Genomic DNA, 20,441 nt, shown 5'->3' with positions numbered 1-20,441 from the left:
AACGCGCCCCGGATCCGAGCCCCTCCCTTCTGAGGGGCTCGTTTGGGTCTCCACTCGCGCGGATTCCCTCCTCCACCGCGGGCGGGCGAGGCGCCCTCGGGAGCGACCCGAGGATGCGTCCGCCATTCGCGGGAGCCAAACCGGAAGCCATGAACTAAAAGCCCATTCTGACTTTTGCAGATTCATGTTTCAATATTCAAAGAGAAATGTTAGTAAATAGTGTTCATTTTACTGACCAACAAAAGGGTTTTTGATCAACTAAGTACATTAAAAATATTATATTCCCTAAACTGGGGTGCTGACTTTAGAAAATTAGAATTTTTTAAAAAGCACACTCATTTAAGGCATAACTAGTCTATCTTAAATGGTACCAGCTCAGATCGTGCCCAAAGTTACCACTCACTGAAGGATTTCCATTAGTGTAACACCACTCATTCCCCACCACTGAGGGCCAAGATTCTCATCTGAATGCTGTTCCCGAAGATGCGACCCCAGAAACAGCATGAGGGAGGAGCTGGAGTTCTGCAGCAGAAGGGGTAATCAGTGATAGCGCCGCCAGAACGTCACAAGAAGTGACGCATGACATAGAGCATGTTGGGGGCATGGCCCCAATCGTTGGAGGGAAAACCATAGTTTTCCCTCGGAAGATTGGGGCCACGCCCCCAATGTAAGCTACGTGGTTGCGTCACTTCCTGTGATGCAGCCACGCTACGCTTCGGGGGACGGGGTTCCCCCCGGGGCCCGATTCTGCAGTGGTGGAATCGGGCCTCCAAAGCGGGGGTTTACCCGCCCCCACTTGGCAGCCCTATTTGATGTAGTGGTTAAGTGTGCAGGCTCTAATCTGGGAGAACTGGTTTTGATTCACCACTCCTCCACTTGCACCTGCTGGATGATCTTGGGCAAGCCATAGTTCTGGCACAGCTGTTCTTGAAAAAGAGCAGTTTCTGTCAGAGCTCTCTCAGCCTCACCTACCTCACAGGGTGTCTGTTGTTGTTACTGCTTTTATTATCCCCATTCTTCATTGTGGAAATCTAGGTGGCTCAGATAGGATTCAAGCCCTGCTAATCCTGTACCTCTGTTTTCTGCTCTGTTCACGGAAAGCATTTCCATTTGTGGAACAGGGGAGGACAATTTACCAATTAACCCCCCCACTGCAGCCCCCCCTCCAATCCCCATGATGTTCCTAGGAGTCCACTGATCTACAGGACACAATTTGGGAGGAGACACAGAAGGACTGCAGTGATTGTGCTGCAAAGGATCCAATAACAGGATACCATACACACACCCCGACCCAAGCGCTGACAACATCCAGACTGCCGTCGCTTCAGCAAAGCTGCTACAGCACATGCCCTCCAATCACATACTGGTTCTATAGTTGACAATTACATGTTATGGACCGGCTTTAAACTTGCACTATTGTATACAAAAGCAAAAAAAAAAGGTAGAGTCCTTCTCTTCAGGCAGTAGAAAACATGTACGGCTACTGGTTTAATCTGGAAGTTCTCATATGTTTTCAAGTGTACAGAGTCCTAGACATTGAACTAAGACGGTTTAATGTGCAACAAACAATTCTTATTTGCTCACATATCCCTGCCATTGTACCATAAGTCAAGTCTAATTTGGACCCACATAAAAACATACAGTTGGTGATTAAATGCACTTGTTAAAAATAAAAGGTCTTAATCCAGCACTTAAAAGTGAAAGCAAGAAGGTTTAATGACTAAGATCTATTTTGTGTCAGCAATGAAAGCAAAGCCTTATTGTTCAGTATCTGGATGGCTGTTTCTTGTGCTCATGTTGAGAGACAGTTGGACTAAGACTTCTCTGAAATATATACAATTTATATTTACTGTGTATAAACTCATGGAATACTAGAAGCCCTCTCCAATCTGGTGATGAAGACATACTTTCTAATGCAAATGCAGTGTTTCTCTTTTAGGAGGGGGTATTTTTGTATGCCTATGTGCTTGCGAGCCTGGAAATCATGGTGACTTCTAGCGACCCCTAGTGGGGCTACGACATTTTTCAGAGGCACGGCTTAATTGCCTGCTTCAGCGTCCCGGCCCTGGTATTCCTTGGAGGTCTCCCTTCCAAGTACTTGCCAAGGTCGGCCCTGCATAGCTTCCGAGATCTGATGAGATCGGGCTTGCCTGGGTTATCCAGGTCAGGGTGCAAATGCAGTATTTCAATGTTGGTAAGTACCGTTTGTAAAAGCAACTGATACGGTAGCTTAAAGTAATACTCATAGCAATAGATAATTTTATCCAAAAGATCAATACAACTCAGGCTGGGGGAGCTACAGTGCCACATCATGTGAACTGCCTTTGAATACAATCTATGCACCAAAACTAGTGATATGCCAGTGTACTTTGGAAACAGAACAATTTGATGCTGGCTGAACTTTTGTCACACAAATATTGCAGAAATATTAAACATATAGACAGAATTCATACTGAAAATGCATGCATGAATTAATGCTTTTGAAAAAAGACAAAAGTAAACGTTAAAATTTTGCCACTGATCTTAACACTGAACAACTATTTTAACACCCTCGTCCTAAACCCATTATATAGACATACATCACTTTCCATGACTTATAACCTAGTCCTATACACATTTACTGAGAAGTAAGCCCAACTAAGTTCATTAGACTTACTCCCACATAAACTTGCAGCCTTACATTCACACGATGTGATTAAGAACAGGGTGCATCTTGAAATGCCAGAAGAGGACCTTATTGAACATGGGATTCACAATATATATTAAAAAGATGCACTAAATAATTTTTTTTTAAGTGTTTAATCTTTGGATAACAAATCTCTTCAATATTTGATCATCTTTTCCAAGAATTAATAGCATATGAATATATAAGCTATAGATCTTTCTTTTTAAAAGGAAACTTTGATGTGCTTCACTTGGCTATTACTTTTATCTCACATTTATCTAGTTAAAATTTAGAAACTGTATCAAATGAATTTGACAAAAATATTTTAAAGTGTAGCAGCATAAAAATTACTTGGCACAGCACAACTATATTTTAAAAGGTCCACACTGTTGGGAGAAATTTAAACATGCACAGTACCGTTTTGGAAAGGCTGATTCAAGATGTCAGCAATTTTAGAAGTAGTAATTGTTTTAGGATGCCACTTTAGTAGTTAGTTATCAGGACAGCGTAATTGGATTGGGTACCTTCTTATCTTTAGCCTGAATCTTTTACCAAAGTACCTATAGATGTACACTGGAGTTAGAATTTATAAACGATACAAATACTGCACCAGGGAAACTGCCAGAATATGCACTGGAGGAGTTTAACAAGCTATGAACTTCTGTTTTAAAATAGCTTCATAACGAATCATCCAGTCAGTTAAGTAAAAAAACCTATTTTATCTTAAGACAGCATGAGTGGTACTGAGATTTAGGAATTTCAGCTGAACTTTAAAAACAGACCTGTTATACACTTTAATACATCGTACCTTTCAACCAGAAAGTTGTCCTATTCAACATAAAATTAATGCATGGGGCAGTGGTTCTACTCCTGTGCCACCACTAGTCTTAACTATGTACCAATGATAATTCATTGCAACAGCAATATCCACTATCAGTGTGGGATCCCATGTGTGGAACACTTGTGAAAGCACTGGACCAGTACAGTCAGCTGTATTCCTTGCTGACTTCCGCTGAAATGCTTTTGTCCGACTGTCTTTTCTTCTCTGTTTGGAACTTTAGGGTATGCTACAGTTGCTAAAAGGGCTTCTGTTCTTCTTGGTCCGTTGTTTGTTAGGCCTAAGGTTGATGACATCACCACCATTAAGCATGCTAGAATTCTGGCCAGAGTGACTTCCGCCTGCTGTGTTGAAAACTCCTAAATTAAAAACAACGCATACAAAAAGAATTACATCTAAACAAATCTACCATCTTTTAAATACTGCACTGAATCCAAACAGCCTTTTCACTACATCTCACCCAATTCCCCGCAAATACTACCATCTCCTACCCACAATCATACATGCAGGTCCCAAGATTCTAAACAGAGTTTGGGAGCGGTCAAAGACAACACCTTCTTTTTCTCCAGCTGACCACCTGGCTGGACCCAACTGATAGCCCAAAAGCATAGATAATTTAAAGTTTTATTAAGTTGTTTGTAGTTGATTATTAGCCTCCTTGAGTATTCGGGAATGTGGCCAATGCCTTTTAAGAGCAGCAAAACCTAAGGTAAAGCCTTTATCAATGCACAATTCATTCTTTTAAAATATTTTTTAAAGCGTGGCTGTTCATATAATGTCTCTTGTTGGTAGCTGTGGTAATCCACTGAAACAATCTAGCGACAATTGTTACGTAAAATCTTTTTATATAGGATCAGTTGCCAAAGTAGATACCACTGTCAAGTTTATTTTCAGTGTAGAGCCTAAACCTAGGTAAATGGACATTTGCACTCATTCAGGCTCTTGATCTGGCTACTAAATACAATCAACAGAAAAGCAAATCCCAACAAATCTTAATACACAAGAAATGGTGAAGGGAGGGAGGAAGAGCAAGAAAAGGGCTCTGGGAAGAAGAGTCAAACTGACTAGGAAGTGCTTTAAAGGAAGGCTATGTACAAAAGTTAAGTGTATCTGTACAAAAGCCCATTTACAAAGCTCTTTTCATTGGCTGCCAGGTTTTTTTTTTAAAGTCTTGTCCTTTTTCCACTAGCATAACTATCACTGGACAAAACCTTGGCATTATTTTGGGAACTGTGCATTGAGCTTGTAAGATCCTGAGAGGACTAGTCAACAAGATGTAACCAGTATAATCATCATGGCCACAAGGACTTACTCTACCAAGCAACAGCACATTAACCCCTGTAATGATTTTATCAGGTCAGGGTATTTATCAGCAGACTTAATCTGGCTATACTTAAATGCTTTGTACGCACCAATTTTGTTACTACTTGTATGTACTACTTCTGGATTTTCAGCTGTTTGTTGTTTGAGTCTTTGAAGATACTTCTCAGCCAAATACCTGAAAACTGAAATACACAAAACAGTTTTTTTTAAAAAAAACATCAGCGCACACAGGAGCCAACCGGAGTGGTGCCCTGAACCAGCCAGTCAGAGCTGTGTACTAGGAAAGGTTAAAATCTGACAGCTGAAGGTTCAGCTAGTTTATGTTTTGGGGGCTGAGAGTGAGAGGCTGGAAGCTAAAGTGAGACAAAATAGTTTATCAGGAACATGAATAAAAGATCTCTGGAGATATTAGATCTTTGATTAAGTCACTGATTGTAAAAAAGTACTGCAGCACACAAGCAGGGTTTGCTGGGTCTGGTGTATTACTTAGTGGCAGCAGAGTGTTATAAACCTGGGTGAGAGAGGGGTTCTCACTGATCACATATTATTTAAATCCTAACATCCCACAACTCCTGGTTGTTAATATTTTCTAAGGTTGTGTATTTTTCTGGATAAGTGTAATTCCTGTTCTCTTCTAAACACTAATTGTAAAGCCAAACAAAACATGTATTAGTACTATGCCAAGTCTTCTCTCTCTCTCTCTCTCTCTTTTTACTAAGGCCACTGATTTATACTCAGTTACCCAACCCATTAACCAACAGCAGGAAAACCCCTCAATGTCTCTTTAGAAGCAGAGTCACCACTCATTTAACATCAACTTTATTCAACTCTTAAGCATCCAAAGGTTCAGTTTTACTCACATTCCCTTTTTCACTAGGAGCCTTAAAGTCCTGAGTCTTTTGAGTGATTCATGTGGTAAAAGGAGCTGAATCTCTCCCATCTGCTAGCCAAGAGGATTACAAACACACCAGGAAGAGGAGGGTAATAAACAACTTCCAAAGGAAAGGGCGGCTGTACAGAACAAATCAGGAAGGCTACTTCTAACCAGCTGACTTTAAGAATACTAGAACTATACTTCCCAGGATCCTTTATAAATGTAAAGAAACAGTGCAACTTGCTATGCTTTACTATTCTGCTCTCTGCTGGGGCAGCACAGATGGTGTTGACTACTTCAGGGTGCATTAGTCATATTAGGTGGTTTTAATATTCTTTGCTTTGTTATTTTTAACTGATTTGATTATTTGAGTTTTATGTTGTCAACCCCCTTGACCAGTCTATTAAAATAATGAACATTTATGAAACCAACGTAACACTAGATTGATAGACGGAGCTGTGTCACAATGCCTTGTCACCACAATCAACTAGCTGATTCCTGCTACCAGGTTTAGATTGCTCATTTAACGATTTGCTCTGGAAATTAATTTGTTTAAGATTATTTTACTCGGGCTTCACTCTTAAGAGTCAATAAAGCAGTATCTAGTCAGTACCACCTCACACTGTGGATGGTAATCACAGGACTTAATGTTTCGCCTCCATTTTAATTATTTCCTGAAACAGAAAACTTATTCTCAGGCAGAAGGCCAGGCTGTAACACTGATCGTCCACCTGCAATCTGAAGTTAGTCAGAATACTGCATCAAGATCGTATCAGTGCATGATTACCACATCTTACCTTCTGTTACATTTAAGTCCTCCTTTACAGATGTTCGGTAGAATCTTAATTTTAGTTTTTTCGCCAGTGCCTCAGCTTCTTCACTGTTCAAAATGGCAGAAAAACATCAGTTATTTTTTTCAGTGCAGTGGGCAGAATGCCTTTAGACTGGGTTAACTACCTTCAGGATAAATTGAGGAAGAGCAGTGAAGCAACTGTGCTTTGGAAGTATAGCCAGTATGGTGTAGTGTGGTTAGAGTGTCAGACTAGGACCTGGGAGTCCCCAGGTTCAAATCCACACTCATGGAAGCTCACCAGGTGACCTTGGGCCAGTCACTCTCACTAACTTAGACAGTTGTTATTGTAAGTGTAAAAAGGAGGAGGAGGAACAATGTTGTAAGACATCCCCCTGGCCTCGACTAGGGCCAGTGCCTTCTCAGCCCTGGCCCCAGCCTGGTGGAACATGCTCCCGATTGAGATCAAGTCCTGCAGGACTTATTACAGTTCCGCAGGCCTGTAAGATGGAGCTCTTCCACCAGGCTTTTGGCTAATTGGGGGGTGATCACTCATTCTGGCCTCTCCTGCCCTAACTGCCCTCATACTCATTTGGTGGTGTAGAGGGCAATGGTTTCCATCAATAGTAACTGGACTATTATGTTTCTGCCCACCTGCCCTTCAATGCAAGTGGCACAATGGATTATTACTGGCTTGCCATCGGTTTTAAAATTGGATTCTTAATTGTTTATGGTTTATGATGTGGTTTTATTGTTGATATTTCTCTTGTGACCGACCCTGAGCCCGCTTGTGGGGAAGGGTGGGATAGAATCAAATAAAACAAACAAGCCATTTAAGGACGTCATTGGGGAGAAAGTGGGGTAAATAGCTAAATAAAAAAAATTAGATTTACTCATTATCAGAACAGTAACAGGGAAGGGAATTATGATTGGGGGGGGGGGGCCTGAGAACCATTCCTCCCCCTAGGTAGGCACATGGAAATCCTACTTCTTGCAAATATATGTTAGCTATGTTCTCTCCACCCCCCTGCCACCGCCCTTGGTGAGGCACTCTAGAACAGTAGTTTGAAGAAGAAGAAGAGATTGGATTTATACCCCGCCCTTCACTACCCAAAGGTGTCTCAGAGCGACTTACAAACTCCTTTCCCTTCCCCTCCCCACAACAGACACCCTGTGAGGTGGGTGGGGCTGAGAGAGCTCTTGACAGAAACTGCTCTTTTTTCAAGAACAGCTCTTACCAGAACTACGACTTGCCCAAGGTCATCCAGCCAGGTGCAAGTGGAGGAGTGGGGAATCAAACCCGGTTCTCCCAGATTAGAGTCCGCGCACTTAACCACTACACCAAACTGGCTTTTGGTTTGGACCATATTCAGCATGAGCAGAGCAGCGTTCAGGGCAGTGAACTGCCTAACCTTCCACTTCCTGCTGGAGACTGTTAAACCACTCAGTGGAAGGGTGAAAAAAGGGTGAAAATTTTCAGTTGGTCAAAATTCCTTCTAGCCACCAGAAGATGTCATTAGAATCTGAACCAAAACTGTGCTGTATTGATTTCAGTGAGTCTAAAATACAGAACACGTCTATGTGTCTCCCCTTTCTAAGTTAAGCAAATACATGTTTACAAAAGACAACATTCAAAGAGATGGAGGAAGCTCAGTTACCAGTCCTCCCACCCCAGCCAGACCCATGCCAAATTTTTGGAACTTAGCTAGGTGAAAACTGACCTCAGGGGTGTTCTTTAAACAGAGGAGGGTTCAATGGAATCAACCTATGTGGTCCTTTTACACACTTCTTGCAGTCATCATCTTTATATTGAACCACACATTCTCAGCCTAACCCACCCACAGGTTTGTTGTTGTGAGGCTAAAATGGAGCAAAGGAGTGTGTTGTAAGCCGCTTTGGGGGGCCCATTGGGGACAAAAGTGTGATATAAATTAAGTAAATAAAATATATAAATGGTTAAATGCAGGTCTGTCCCACGGAAAACAAGTTTGTTACCCTCACAAGTAGTTTGGCTTCCACTTGCATGCAATACAAGCATGCCAATCTGAACAAAGGTATCTTAAGCAACATCTGTAGTACACAAATTTCTCTTGTTCTCCCTTCAATGGCTTGCCTCGTTCCTCCAAGGTCGGGGACAGAGGGTAGTGCTAGGGGAACAGCAGTCCCAGAGGCACCCGCTTGAATGTGGGGTGCCGCAGGGGGTGGTGCTTTCCCCGATGCGGTTTAACATATATATGCGTCCCCTCGCCCAGATTGTCCGGAGGTATGGGCTGGGGTGTCATCAATACGCAAATGACACCCAGCTCTATTTGATGGGCGGCCAGTCAGACTCCAACCCAGATCTGCACCGGGCTTTACAGGCCGTGGCCGGGTGGCTCAGGCTGAGCAGGCTGAAATTAAACCCGGTGAAGACGGAGGTCCTGTGCTTGAGTCGGACCGGACCAGGGTTAGGGCTCCCGCTCCCAACCTTCGACGGGGCACCTTTGGTACCAGCTTTGGAGGTTAGGAGTTTGGGAGTGCTCCTGGACCCCATCTTAACGATGGAGGCCCAGGTGGCGGCCACTGCCAGGTCAGCCTTTTATCATCTTTGGCTGGCTCGGCAGTTGGTTCCTTTCCTCAACCGCGATGACCTAGCTACAGTGATCCATGCGACGGTCACCTCGAGGTTAGACTACTGTAACGCTCTCTACATGGGGCTGCCTCTGTCGTGAATCCAGAAGATGCAGCTGGTGCAGAATGCTGTCGCCAGGCTGTTGGTGGGCGCCCCTAGGTGGGAGCACACCCAACCTGTACTGAAAGCGCTGCACTGGCTGCCTATAGCATACCGGATTCGCTTCAAAGTGCTGGTGCTTACCTTTAAAGCCCTACATGGCCAGGGTCCGATATACCTGAGGGACTGCATTTCCCCATATATTCCCCAAAGAGCACTTCGGTCGGGGTCACAACACCGGTTGGTGACCCCAGGCCCCAAGGAGGCCAGGCTTGCCAAAACGAGGGCCAGGTCCTTTTCAGTGACGGCTCCTATCTGGTGGAATGAGCTCCCGGAGGAGATCAGGGGCCTGCGGGACCTTGTGCAGTTCCTCAGGGCCTGTAAGACAGAGCTCTTCTGCCAGGCTTTTGAGTAGGAGCCGCCACTGCCACTACCACCACCACTCCACTACAGAGCGATACTGCCGGAGGGCCGGGTAATATCTGTTTCCGGCCCTAGCCCTCCCCTCCTGTTATACAAAATGTCAGGAGTTTTCTATTTGTGCATCTGATGGAACTGAATCTTAATTGTTTTAGCTTTTATATATTGTATGCACTTTTGTGCCTTATGTAAGCCGCCCTGAGCTCGTTCGCGGGAAGGGCGGGGTATAAATATAATAAAATAAATAAAATAAATAAACTCTATTATCCAAAATATGGATTATATCCAAATATTAGGAGTGAATATGTCTTCTTTTAAAATTAGGCAATCATATGCTTACAAAAGAAACCATTAAAAGTTATTAATGGTGCAATCTTAAGAACACTTTCCTGGGAGTAATCTCCATAAAATAGACCTAAGAAGAATACTGAATAACCCTGCTTAGGGATTGCTGTCTTAAATAGGGATGGGCATGAACCAGCTCAGGAGCCAAAATTCAGCATGAACTTGGGCTGGTTCAGAACCCACCGAACCTATATTCAGTGAAGGTGCCTTCCCTGAATATTTAACAGACTTTTGTCCAGTATGGCTGTGAGCCATTTCACCAGTCGGTTCCATTTCCCTTCGCTTCGAAGCGGGGAGAAGTGAAATCAACCAGTAACAGCGGGCAGGTCTGCTTGTCAGCTGTTAGGTTTAGAAGAAGAAGAAGAGAAGAGATTGGATTTATACCCCGCCCTTCACTACCCAAAGGAGTCTCAGAGCGGCTGAGAGAACTCTGACAGAAACTGCTCTTTTTCAAGAACAGCTGTGCCAGAACTATGGCTTGCCCAAGGTCATCCAGCAGCTGCGAGTGGAGGAGTGGGGAATCAAACCCGATTAGAGTCCACGCACTTAACTACTACACCAAACTGGCTGCAATCCATTAAACTGATCAGTTTTGCTCCCCCCTACTTCAAAGCGATTCCCCCTCCTTTCTCTCAGCCACATGGCCAGGAGAAAGGGGGAACTAAACTCACCAGACCAGCTCAGTTCAGGTGGGGGTCTTTTGGTTCAGGGGGCCACCCTGAACCCCGGCCAGGTTTTTTAAATTTGTGCTCGTTCCTACTCTTACATGCTTAGAAAAGTAGTTATATTAAATATGCTGATAACACTTACTTCTTTATATAAGAATCATCTAGGAGGTCAATCTTGTTCTGAACAAGAACTGTAGGTACCTCTCCAACTTCAGATACAACTTTCTCCTTCCAGTTGGGGATTGCTTCAAAAGATTCTCTATCAGTGGTGGAAAATACAAGCACACAAGCCTGGGCTCCTAAAAAATAAAATTAAACACAATAATAGCTGACAAATTGGATTAACTACACCAGGGGTGCCCAATCTTTTTGAGCTTGTGGACAATGGAATTCTGACCCAGCTGGTGGGTGTAACCTTGGAGGTCTCCCATCCAAATAATAGCCAGGGCCGACCCTGCTTAGCTTCTGTGGTCAGATTAACCTGGACCATCCAGGTCAGGGCTTTTTGCAAATTAGAGGGGGGAAATAGCTTCTCCACTGAAATCACTTTGCATGGGCCCACCCCAAATATTATCTCTCTTTGTTCAGGATATGACTGGGCCAGTCGTTGCATGAAAGTTACTCAGATTTAGGTTTAGAGTGACTCAAACGACATTTTATTACACTGTTGTACCAGAACTACTCTGGTGTGAAGTGAACCCATACCAATAGCCCTTTTGGGACTTCAAGGGGCCATTTTTGGTCCAGAGTTGCTTCTGGTTCTGTTGTACTACTACTTTATCTTTTAAAAAGTCCGTTGCTGTCCTGAGCTGAAGGTTCATTGACAGAGCAGCAAAAACAAAGGTTTTGCCCCTGCAGTAAGGGAATAAGGCTGCCAATCCTAAACTCTATTCCTGCGGTTGCCAATCCTAAATTCTATTCCTACAGTGTAACAAAATATAGGAACAGGCAGTTAGTATACACAGCACTGTAGCATCAACATCCTTCCTCTGCACATACACCTCTAAGTTTGGATGTGCCCTGGTAATCATATTTGTATTGTATAAATATACAAAACAGAGTGTAAAAAAGAGACTTCCAAAAAGCACAGAAACAATAACACTGTGGTACAACCACCATTTCTATCTGCTGAAGAGCTCACTGTTTACCTTTTCAATGCAATCTTCCCCTGCCACATGAAATCCACCAGCTAGAAGATAGGTTCCAGTCATTATACATAAATTCAGGCCTTAAAGGTTACAGAGCCAAAAGGGGTCTTGGCTGTTGGAACTAATGCTTAATTTGTTTATACAGATAACCATGTAATGAAACCCTTATCAGGAGTGAAGTCAAACAATAAATGCCAGTATTGATTTGTATGAGCTGGATACTCCCCTTCACCGATAGCTTTCAAGAAGAGGCTGGATGAATATTTGTCAGAGATGCTTTAGGCTGGTCCTGCATTGGGCAGGGGGTTGGCCCCTTCCAACTCTATGATTCTATGATTCTACATTCTATCCAGCTTCCACTGCGAACAGTGAATGAAAGGTAAGTTTACACTGGTAACCATTATTCCCGGCTTCTGCAAAGATGTTTCTGTACTGTGAGCAATAAGAAGCCTTGCATACTTAATGTAACTCAGTAACCTATATCTTTAGCTCAAGTTCTTAGATAGTGGGGTTGTAAGAAATATCTGCGAAGTCACATGTAAGAGACGGATGCCAATCAATTAATTGTTAATTGTTAGCCACCTTGAGCCAGTCTTGTGGCTAGGCGGGATACAAATTGAAATTATAAATATAAATAAATAAATAAATTCTCATTTAGCTAGGAATATCAGAGGCATATGCTAGGCAATGTAACAATGCAATTAATCTTAGAGACTTTGCAACATCTCTCAAATGCTTAAGGCGAAACCAGAAGTGAAAACAGCCGAGTAAATGGCACAACATTTAGAACCTACTGAGAAGTTACAAGGTTATGTCATAGACTATGTGTTTAGAGATTACATTTTCTGTTCTTTCTCTATGCGCCTTAAACACAGCAGGACAAATTACACTGGGCTATTGTACAATGCACAAAAAACACAATGAAGATGACTGAAAAACATTAATTTCCATTGAAGTTATGCATTCTGCTCTGGAAGATGGATCAAGGAATGTGTGAGGTTTTCTGTGTATGCTACCCCTCTAGCATGATGTTGGAATACATCACCATTCATGTGTGCATGTTCCTGTCTTAAAGTACCATCCTCACTTAAGCATCTTTACTACCTCTTGATAGCTAAAGATTTTTAGAATCCTTATGGCTTCACTGCTCAATATCATAGAGGTTTTATTGGATGCAAGGAAAGAATCCATATGTCAAAAGGAGTGGTGCCAATAACCCCATGCCATACAACTTTCTAAAGTCACCAGAAAAGCCAAAATTTGTTCCAAATCAGGTATCTTCACATCTTCAGAGAAACCTGCTTAGCCAATTTAGTTCTCAGTCAGCAGGTCCATAACAGAAGACAAGAAGGAATGCATGCTGGAGGAACCTACACCAATACCAAAGGATATTCAAGTATTACTGCCCCCATGTGGAGGCTACCAAAAACCAGGCCCGGCCCCCAAGCATTTTTAACGGGCCCTCTCCCCGCTGGGCTCCCTTCCCCACTCGCGGCAGATTGAGGGCAAGCAACAGGCTCTCCTGGAGCATGCCCCAAGCAGCCTCTGAAGCAGTGTGGCTGTGAAGGGAGGGGGAGGGCGGTGGGTTCCAGTGGGAGGGGACAGGGCCAAGGTGTCAGACAGGGTAGTAACTCTCAGACGCAATAAGTCCTTTAACTGGCTTTATTGTAGAAAGTCTGCAAAGTTGCAAACAAGTCAAACGCTTTGACAGAACTGACAAATAATTCAAAGTTGGAATCTACAAGACCTCTGGTCCAGCCCTCATACATACCTCAGCATTGCATAGTACAGCAACAGGTTAATACAGTTCAATTCCCTCAGTGAGAATGTTTATCAATTGATACTTTCCCGAGGCCATGAGAAATGAGAAAAGCGAAACTCTCCCATAGCCTTCATGGGGGAGGCCCAACTTCACAGGGTTCCTAAGCACAGCTATCAACGTTCACACAGGCCAGTCTCAATCTCTCCTTCTCAGGAATGTCAGAGGAGGATACTTGCTGACAGACTGAAACCTAGCTAGCAGGTGTTACATGGGATGGGAAACTACAGGCAGGGAAGAAGGCAGAAGCAAATATAATAACATTCACCAGAGCAAAGCTATGTACATCAGAGACTCAGACATGCATGTATATTGACCCAATGACCAGGCAAGGGTCCGATTCTGACACAAGGCGAGCAGCAGCTCTTTAAACAGTGAGTGATTGCATCGGCACTTGGTAGACTGACGGCAGGCAGGCTCTCGTCTTGGAGCATGCCCAGAGCAGCCTCCGAGTCCAAACTTGTGCTGCTGCAAAGGGAGGGGGAGAGCAGCAGGCACCAAGGGGCAGGCAGCAAATCTTCATTGGTTGGGGCAGTCCAAGAGCGGGCTCTACACAACGCTCGCATAGAGCCTGCCAGGTACAAGTTAAGCTGGCCACGCCATGCGATTTTCCCCCCTCCAACTGACCACAACCACTCTGAGAGCAGCTGCAGCAGCATGCAGAGAGGAGAGCACTGACTGCAGCCTGCCTGCCTGAGCCTCACCTGGCCAGCACCTCCTTCCTGGCTGCAAGTGTTCCCCTCCTCCATCCTCCTCCTCCAATCTCATTGTTTACAGCAGCCTGGCTTCCTCCTTGACTTCCTTACTTGGACACCGGTGTTGTTGTGCACCTCCCACCAGTCCGTCCAGTAATCCTCTGGTGGGGCTGAGCCCGCAGTGCCTATGCCACAGTTCTACCACTTCCCCGTCTCCCACATGCAGGACTCCAGATTAGAGGGTGAGATCGGCTGGGGGGGGGGGTTGTATTAAAGACACAAAAGTTGTTGTTCTTGTGGAAGTTGCTATAGTTATTTGGGCTTGGAGGGTAGGGGGCTTGGGCTCCTTTGGAATACATTACAGCAAAAGAAGAGTTGCACAGAAAATGTGGAATGTATTTTCTGTTAAGGTCTCTGGAATGACAGCTCCCAGAGTGGAATAATAGCCCCTGGATGTAGTAGATATGTTCTGTAACTGGAATGACAGCCCCCAGAGTGGAATGAAAGCCCCTGGGAGTAGCAGGAGTATTCTGGCACTGGAATGACAGCCCCTGGGAACAGAATCCGTGTGCTGGGACTGGCCTTACAGGTCTAGTCCCCAGCACACAGATTCTATTCCCAGGGGCAATCATTATTCAGGGGTCTTGTTGTAGAAAAAGAGCTGCCGGAGCTCATTAGCATAACTCATTAGCATAACTTATTTGCATATGCCACGCCCCCTGACATCACCGGAAGTGACAGAAGGCCACACCCCCTGACATCACCGGAAGTGTGTCAGAAGGCCCGGCTACTTACCCTCCTGCTTCATCCTCATTCCCAAACGGAATGAGGATCGAAGCAGAGGGCGGGGTAAAGAAGGGGGCGGGGCTTCACCACGTGACCGCCCCGCCCCCCAGAGGTTCTCTTCCAGAGCTCCGTCCCTGAGAGCTCCCCCCCGACTAGAGCCCTGCTAAGCACTTTGGTTTCTGTAAGAATGGGGGGGGTCTATTTCCACTGATTTTTAAAAACTCTATCACTCTGGCCATTTTTAAGGCACTTGTATTATTCATTTATTAGTTATTACTTAGAAGTATAAGCGTGGTGTAGCAGCTCCACACAGACATATAATGGCCGGTCCCACAAGCAAAACACTGCCCCCCCCCAAAGCAAAAAGTTGTTAGCTACAGGGCTGACCAAAATACATGTCATACAAAGGAATATAACACTTGCACCCTACTGCTGCAATTATACTGGCTACGTTCCCTGGAGAGTAAATGGCTGCACTGAATATTCACAGCATATCCTTTTGGCACTGAATCTCTCCAAGCAATCAATCCAATGCACACATTTAACAAGCTACAAAAATTATAGCCCCTTATGGAACTACAGACATATGCTTTTTGAGGGGTGTCTGTCCTCCACATGGAAGGGGAACCAGGAACTGCATTTGGGGGCAGACCATAACTGTACACAAAATCCCAGATACGCTGTTCTTGTAAAAATCTGAGACTAAATTATTGTATTTAATGGTAAATCAAAAACACTACATGCAGTTTTGAAGGAGATATAGTACCCCAAAGCCTTAGACCGTTACAGTGATTTTAGAAATAAATCTATTTTAAATATTTGTTTCCATTTTAAAGAAGGAAATAACACACAACTTTCAAGGTCTTTTTACAACTCAGAAGAAAAATAATGCCTGCAGGAATTTTTCTTCAACATTGATGAAAGCAAACAAAGCTTTAATATATACTTAATTACCAACATAGCAACCTGTCAGTAAATTTATTAAAGCCTATAAGCAACAGCTAGATTTCATGTATGCTAATAATGCTACTTACCTCTGTAATAAGCTTTGGTAATTGCATCAAATTCTTCTTGACCTGCTGTGTCCCACAGCATTAATCGGACATCTTCATCATGGACTCTAAAATCAACACCACACAGCATCTCAAAAACGTGAAACAGTTATATGTACTATAAAAACGAGACTGCTTGTTTAAAATATCTGACGGTGAAAAATTCTGCAAAAAGAATTTTTTGCTTGTCATAATGTTCATATCCACTACAGATCACATTTTTATCATCTGAATGATTTCCTGACTTTTCCTATCCTATTTCATCTTGATACTTTGGTTAGCCGCCCTGAGCCTCCGGGGAGGGCGGGATAAAAATGTAAATAATAAACAAGAAATAAATACTTTACAAACAGACCATAAGAATTTTTGCATGTGTTATTCAACTTGGTAAATCAGGCAATCATGCAAAGACTACATAATACAATTAGCATATAAATGCCTCACTTTTAGTTCTATGGAGAATACTGTCCCAGCACTTTTCCCTGGGAGAACATTAATTCAGCACTTACAAAAGCAGTAATCAAAAAAGAAACAAGACATTGTGCTCCTGTTAAATACATACTGAATTTGTCTTTCCAGGAAATCAACTCCAATAGTTTTCTTGTAGTCTTTTGTAAAAATCCCTTTGCAGTATCTCTGGATCATACTGGACTTCCCAACAGCTCCATTTCCCACCACCACCACCTTGATGGCCACTTCCATATCTTCTTCCAACATCTTAGCCAGTGACAAAAGGCTACAATTATTTCAAAATCTTATTGTAGATTTTCCAGATCAGTAACTGAAAGACAAAACAAAAATAAATGACTGCTTTGTGATCAAGACAATGGACAAGGAAATTCGATTTCAGTTTCTAATTCTGCCACAAACTTCCCATGTGTCATCTGAGACTCCACACCAATAGTGTTTGTATCTTCATTCAAGCCTCAAAATTCTTAAGCTGAATACAATGTGCCCCTGTATTGGTTCTAGAATCTACACTATTTCTTTGATGTATATTTTCAGCCATAAGGTCTTCAAAGCAGCTTAGAAATCTAAAACATGATATTAACATCTCCTCCTCGCTTCTTTCCAATATCTAAACCACCACTGATGGACACAAAAATACATTCTCCATGCACACTTCAGCCCCTTTCTCCTAGGAATAGAGATCTTGTAATGTCAAAGCAATGGTATTCCCAGTAGTCATGTATGGCTGCAAGAGTTGGACTATAAGGAAGGCCGAGCGCCGAAGAATAGAGTCTTTTGAACTATGGTGCTGGAGAAGACTCTTGAGAGTCCCTTGGACTGCAAGAAGATCAAATCAGTCAATCCTAAAAGAAATCAACCCTGACTGTTCCCTGGAAGGCCAGATAATGAAACTGAAGCTCAAATACTTTGGCCACCAAATGAGAAGGGAGCACTCACTGGAGAAGACCCTGATGCTGGGAAAGATTGCAGGTCAAAGAAGACGGGGACGGCAAAGGATGAGATGGTTTGACAGTGTCATCGATGCAACGAACATGAAATTGAGTCAACTTCAGAGGACGGCGGAAGACAGGAGGGCCTGGTGTGATCTGGTCCATGGGGTCGCGAAGAGTCGGACTCGACTGTGCGACTGAACAACAACAAATGTCATGGGAGCCAAGCAGGAAGAAGAGAGGTGCTGCTCTTACTCTCATGTAATTCCACAGTATTTGATGGATTTTTAATATTCCCCTTGGCTAAAAGGGTCCAAAGCAGATTGCAATATGGCTACTGTGGCCAAAGCAAGTATGAAAAACCCAACTGTGTATAAAGATTCCTTGAACAACATTTAATACTGTAGTGCAATGTGGTTCAAAATTTGACATTAACAATAATTAAGATGTTCTTTTGTTTGTTTTGTGGTGCCTATAGGCTGTATGGGAATCATCATGCCATCAGAATTCAAACAGCTACAATCATAGTAAGAACAAATTGGGGCCCTGCAAGGAATCCGAACAGCTAATCTTCAGGGCCACATGAGCAGCTTCCCATTCAGTCTGGGCAATTGTGCCATAATGCTAAACAGTCTAGGAAGCATTGTTCCATCTTGCTCCCTATGCTGGGGAGGGTGGGAAAAGGGAATCTGGACTGGGGAAATAAATGCTTTATCAAATTGCTCAATTCTTGTTTTCCCAGAGCAGCCTCACCCCAAGTCTGCAGAAACCTTGACCTTGTCTATGTGTCTGAGTTGCCACATTTCTCTGCTCTACTGGTACGCATGGGTGGGAACATAAAATTCACTATTCAGAGGAATGATTGCACCATCTTTGTGTACTGGGTTTCATCTAATAAATATCCACCACATAGCATTTATAGAGCATAACTGGAATATACATTAGCTCAATAAGGTAGGTCTGTCAAAGCTCCCTTGTCCCACAAGAAGGCTTTGGGGAGAAGATCAAGAGCAAAATACACAGAATTGGGAAGTGAATCCTTACTGTCCAGGGTAACAAGCCACCACCAGCCCCTCTAACTAAACCTCAGCTGACAGTAAGGGACCAACTCTCCTGCCCCACTGGGTGTTAGTCAAGAAGTCAGCCCTACAAGGTAGAACACTTGCAAGTTGAGTTCCAAAAACAATTACTTTGGCAGCTGTAACCAAACTAGGACAAGGTGGTGGATTTAGATGGAAGCTCCAAAACCCAAATAACTCCACAGGAGTATGACTAATAAGGTTTATTAAAAGAAATGTGCAAAAGTATACAAATATAGAAGCAATGTAAAATAAGGAAGAATACTAAAACTAAATGGCTAACTTGGAATACTTACTCAGGTTTAGTCCTCTGACCCAGATATTACCTGACCAGACTGAAGATACAAAGTCTGACTCCATCTCATCCCTTATCTCCCTCTGGAAACTGCAAGTCAGTGTGACATTAATTTCCTAGACAGCAGCCCTCAGTAACTTAACTAGGCCCAAAATCCTGAACCAAACTTTGAAAGGCCAAGAAATGGCTAAGCAAGAGCAGTTTCTTGACAAGGCCAACAGGATTATCCCCATATTGCAGATGCAGGAGGCTGTGAGAAAAGAACTTGACAAAGGCTAAATTCAACTCCTGAATCAGGATTACAATACCTCTTTATGGTTTAAAAAAGTGGGAGCTACAGAACACACAACTAGTGCATCTTAATGTTTTTACATGTAATACTGCCCCAAGAAATAGAAAAAAACATAAAAGCCCAGTATCAAGGAAATTAATCTATATATCACTATACAAACACCACTGGTGACATACATGTAGTTTAATAAGTTTATAAAATTTCTCTATGAAAGACACTGAAATGGAAAGATAACGAATATCCAATTCTCACCGCCTAGATTCAACTGAAAATCTCTGCAATCCTAAAATCAGTTATACCCACTTAAATCCACTGAAGTCAATGGGCTTAAAAGTAGCAATTTGTTTTAGGACTGCACTGTACATTTCCAACTCAATATGGCCTAGCATTGTTAGGATACTAACTTATATCTATAGAGCATAAGAGTGAGATGTGGCTATCCTCCATCCAGCAGCAAAAGTTCATCTTGAACTCCTAAAGCCTCTGGAAGAGTTAGGGACCATTACACCAATTTCTAGAACTTTTATAGCTCATTGCTCACAAGAAGTTGCCTCAAGAAGGCACAATCAGATACTGATATGAACAGCTTAAAAAAAAGGTTAAGATTTTTTTGAAGCAACAGCTGAAAAAAGTCTGCTGCCATCAGTACCCTGGCTGGGTGGGGGAAATTCAGGTTTGAGGTGCCAACTTCCAACTCTCAACCATGTGCCTTTAACACCGGCGCAGCCAGTCAAGAGTCTGGGTGTAGTCCTGGATGCCTCCTTATCAGGGGTCTTTTCGTAGAAAAAGAGCTGCAGGAGCTCATTAGCATACAGTATGCTAATGAGCTACTAGGTTATTAGCATAATAGCTCATTAGCATATGCAACACTCCCTGACATCACCGAAAGAGATGTCAGAAGGCGAAGCAAAAGGGGGGGGGAGGCATCTTCAAAAGCCTCCCCTCCCCTGCGGGGGGAAGCGAAGAGAGAAGCGGTTTAAAGTTTAAACCCCTTCTCACTAGAGTTGGGTCGCAGAAGGAGGAAAGAGGGAAGGAAAGAGAGAGAGAGGGTAGAGAGAAGGAACGAAGGAAGGAAAGAGTGAAAGAAAGAGAAGGAAAGAAGGATGGAAAGAGGAAAAGAAAGAGAAGGAAAGAAGGAGGGAAAGAAAGAGAGACAAGGGAAGAAGGAGGGCAAAAGGAAAAGGAGAGAATGAAAGGAGGAAAAGAAAGAAAGAGCGAGAAGGGAAGAAGGAGGAAACGAGG

At 43.2% G+C, this 20,441-nt stretch overlaps 1 protein-coding gene across 1 annotated transcript in view; it reads right to left on the bottom strand.

Moving 5' to 3' along the window:
- Window positions 1-3,001: 3,001 nt before the first annotated feature.
- Window positions 3,002-20,441, bottom strand: part of RAB23 (RAB23, member RAS oncogene family) — a 21,685-nt gene continuing 4,245 nt past the window's right edge. Inside the window, exons 2-7 of the mRNA XM_015424232.1 lie at window positions 16,696-16,914; window positions 16,116-16,201; window positions 10,776-10,932; window positions 6,498-6,580; window positions 4,916-5,008; window positions 3,002-3,862 (exon numbers count right to left, since the gene is read on the bottom strand). Of these exons, the coding sequence (XP_015279718.1) occupies window positions 3,723-3,862; window positions 4,916-5,008; window positions 6,498-6,580; window positions 10,776-10,932; window positions 16,116-16,201; window positions 16,696-16,850 (714 nt within the window). The 5' untranslated portion in view covers window positions 16,851-16,914 and the 3' untranslated portion in view covers window positions 3,002-3,722. The remainder of the gene's footprint in view (window positions 3,863-4,915; window positions 5,009-6,497; window positions 6,581-10,775; window positions 10,933-16,115; window positions 16,202-16,695; window positions 16,915-20,441) is intronic.

This window comes from Gekko japonicus, unplaced genomic scaffold, assembly GCF_001447785.1.
Source record: "Gekko japonicus isolate JY-2015 unplaced genomic scaffold, Gekko_japonicus_V1.1 scaffold1896, whole genome shotgun sequence".
In the NCBI taxonomy this organism is placed as follows: Eukaryota; Metazoa; Chordata; class Lepidosauria; order Squamata; family Gekkonidae; genus Gekko; species Gekko japonicus.
Note: the sequence above shows the minus strand (reverse complement) of the source record. Positions and strands in the feature narration are given on the sequence as shown.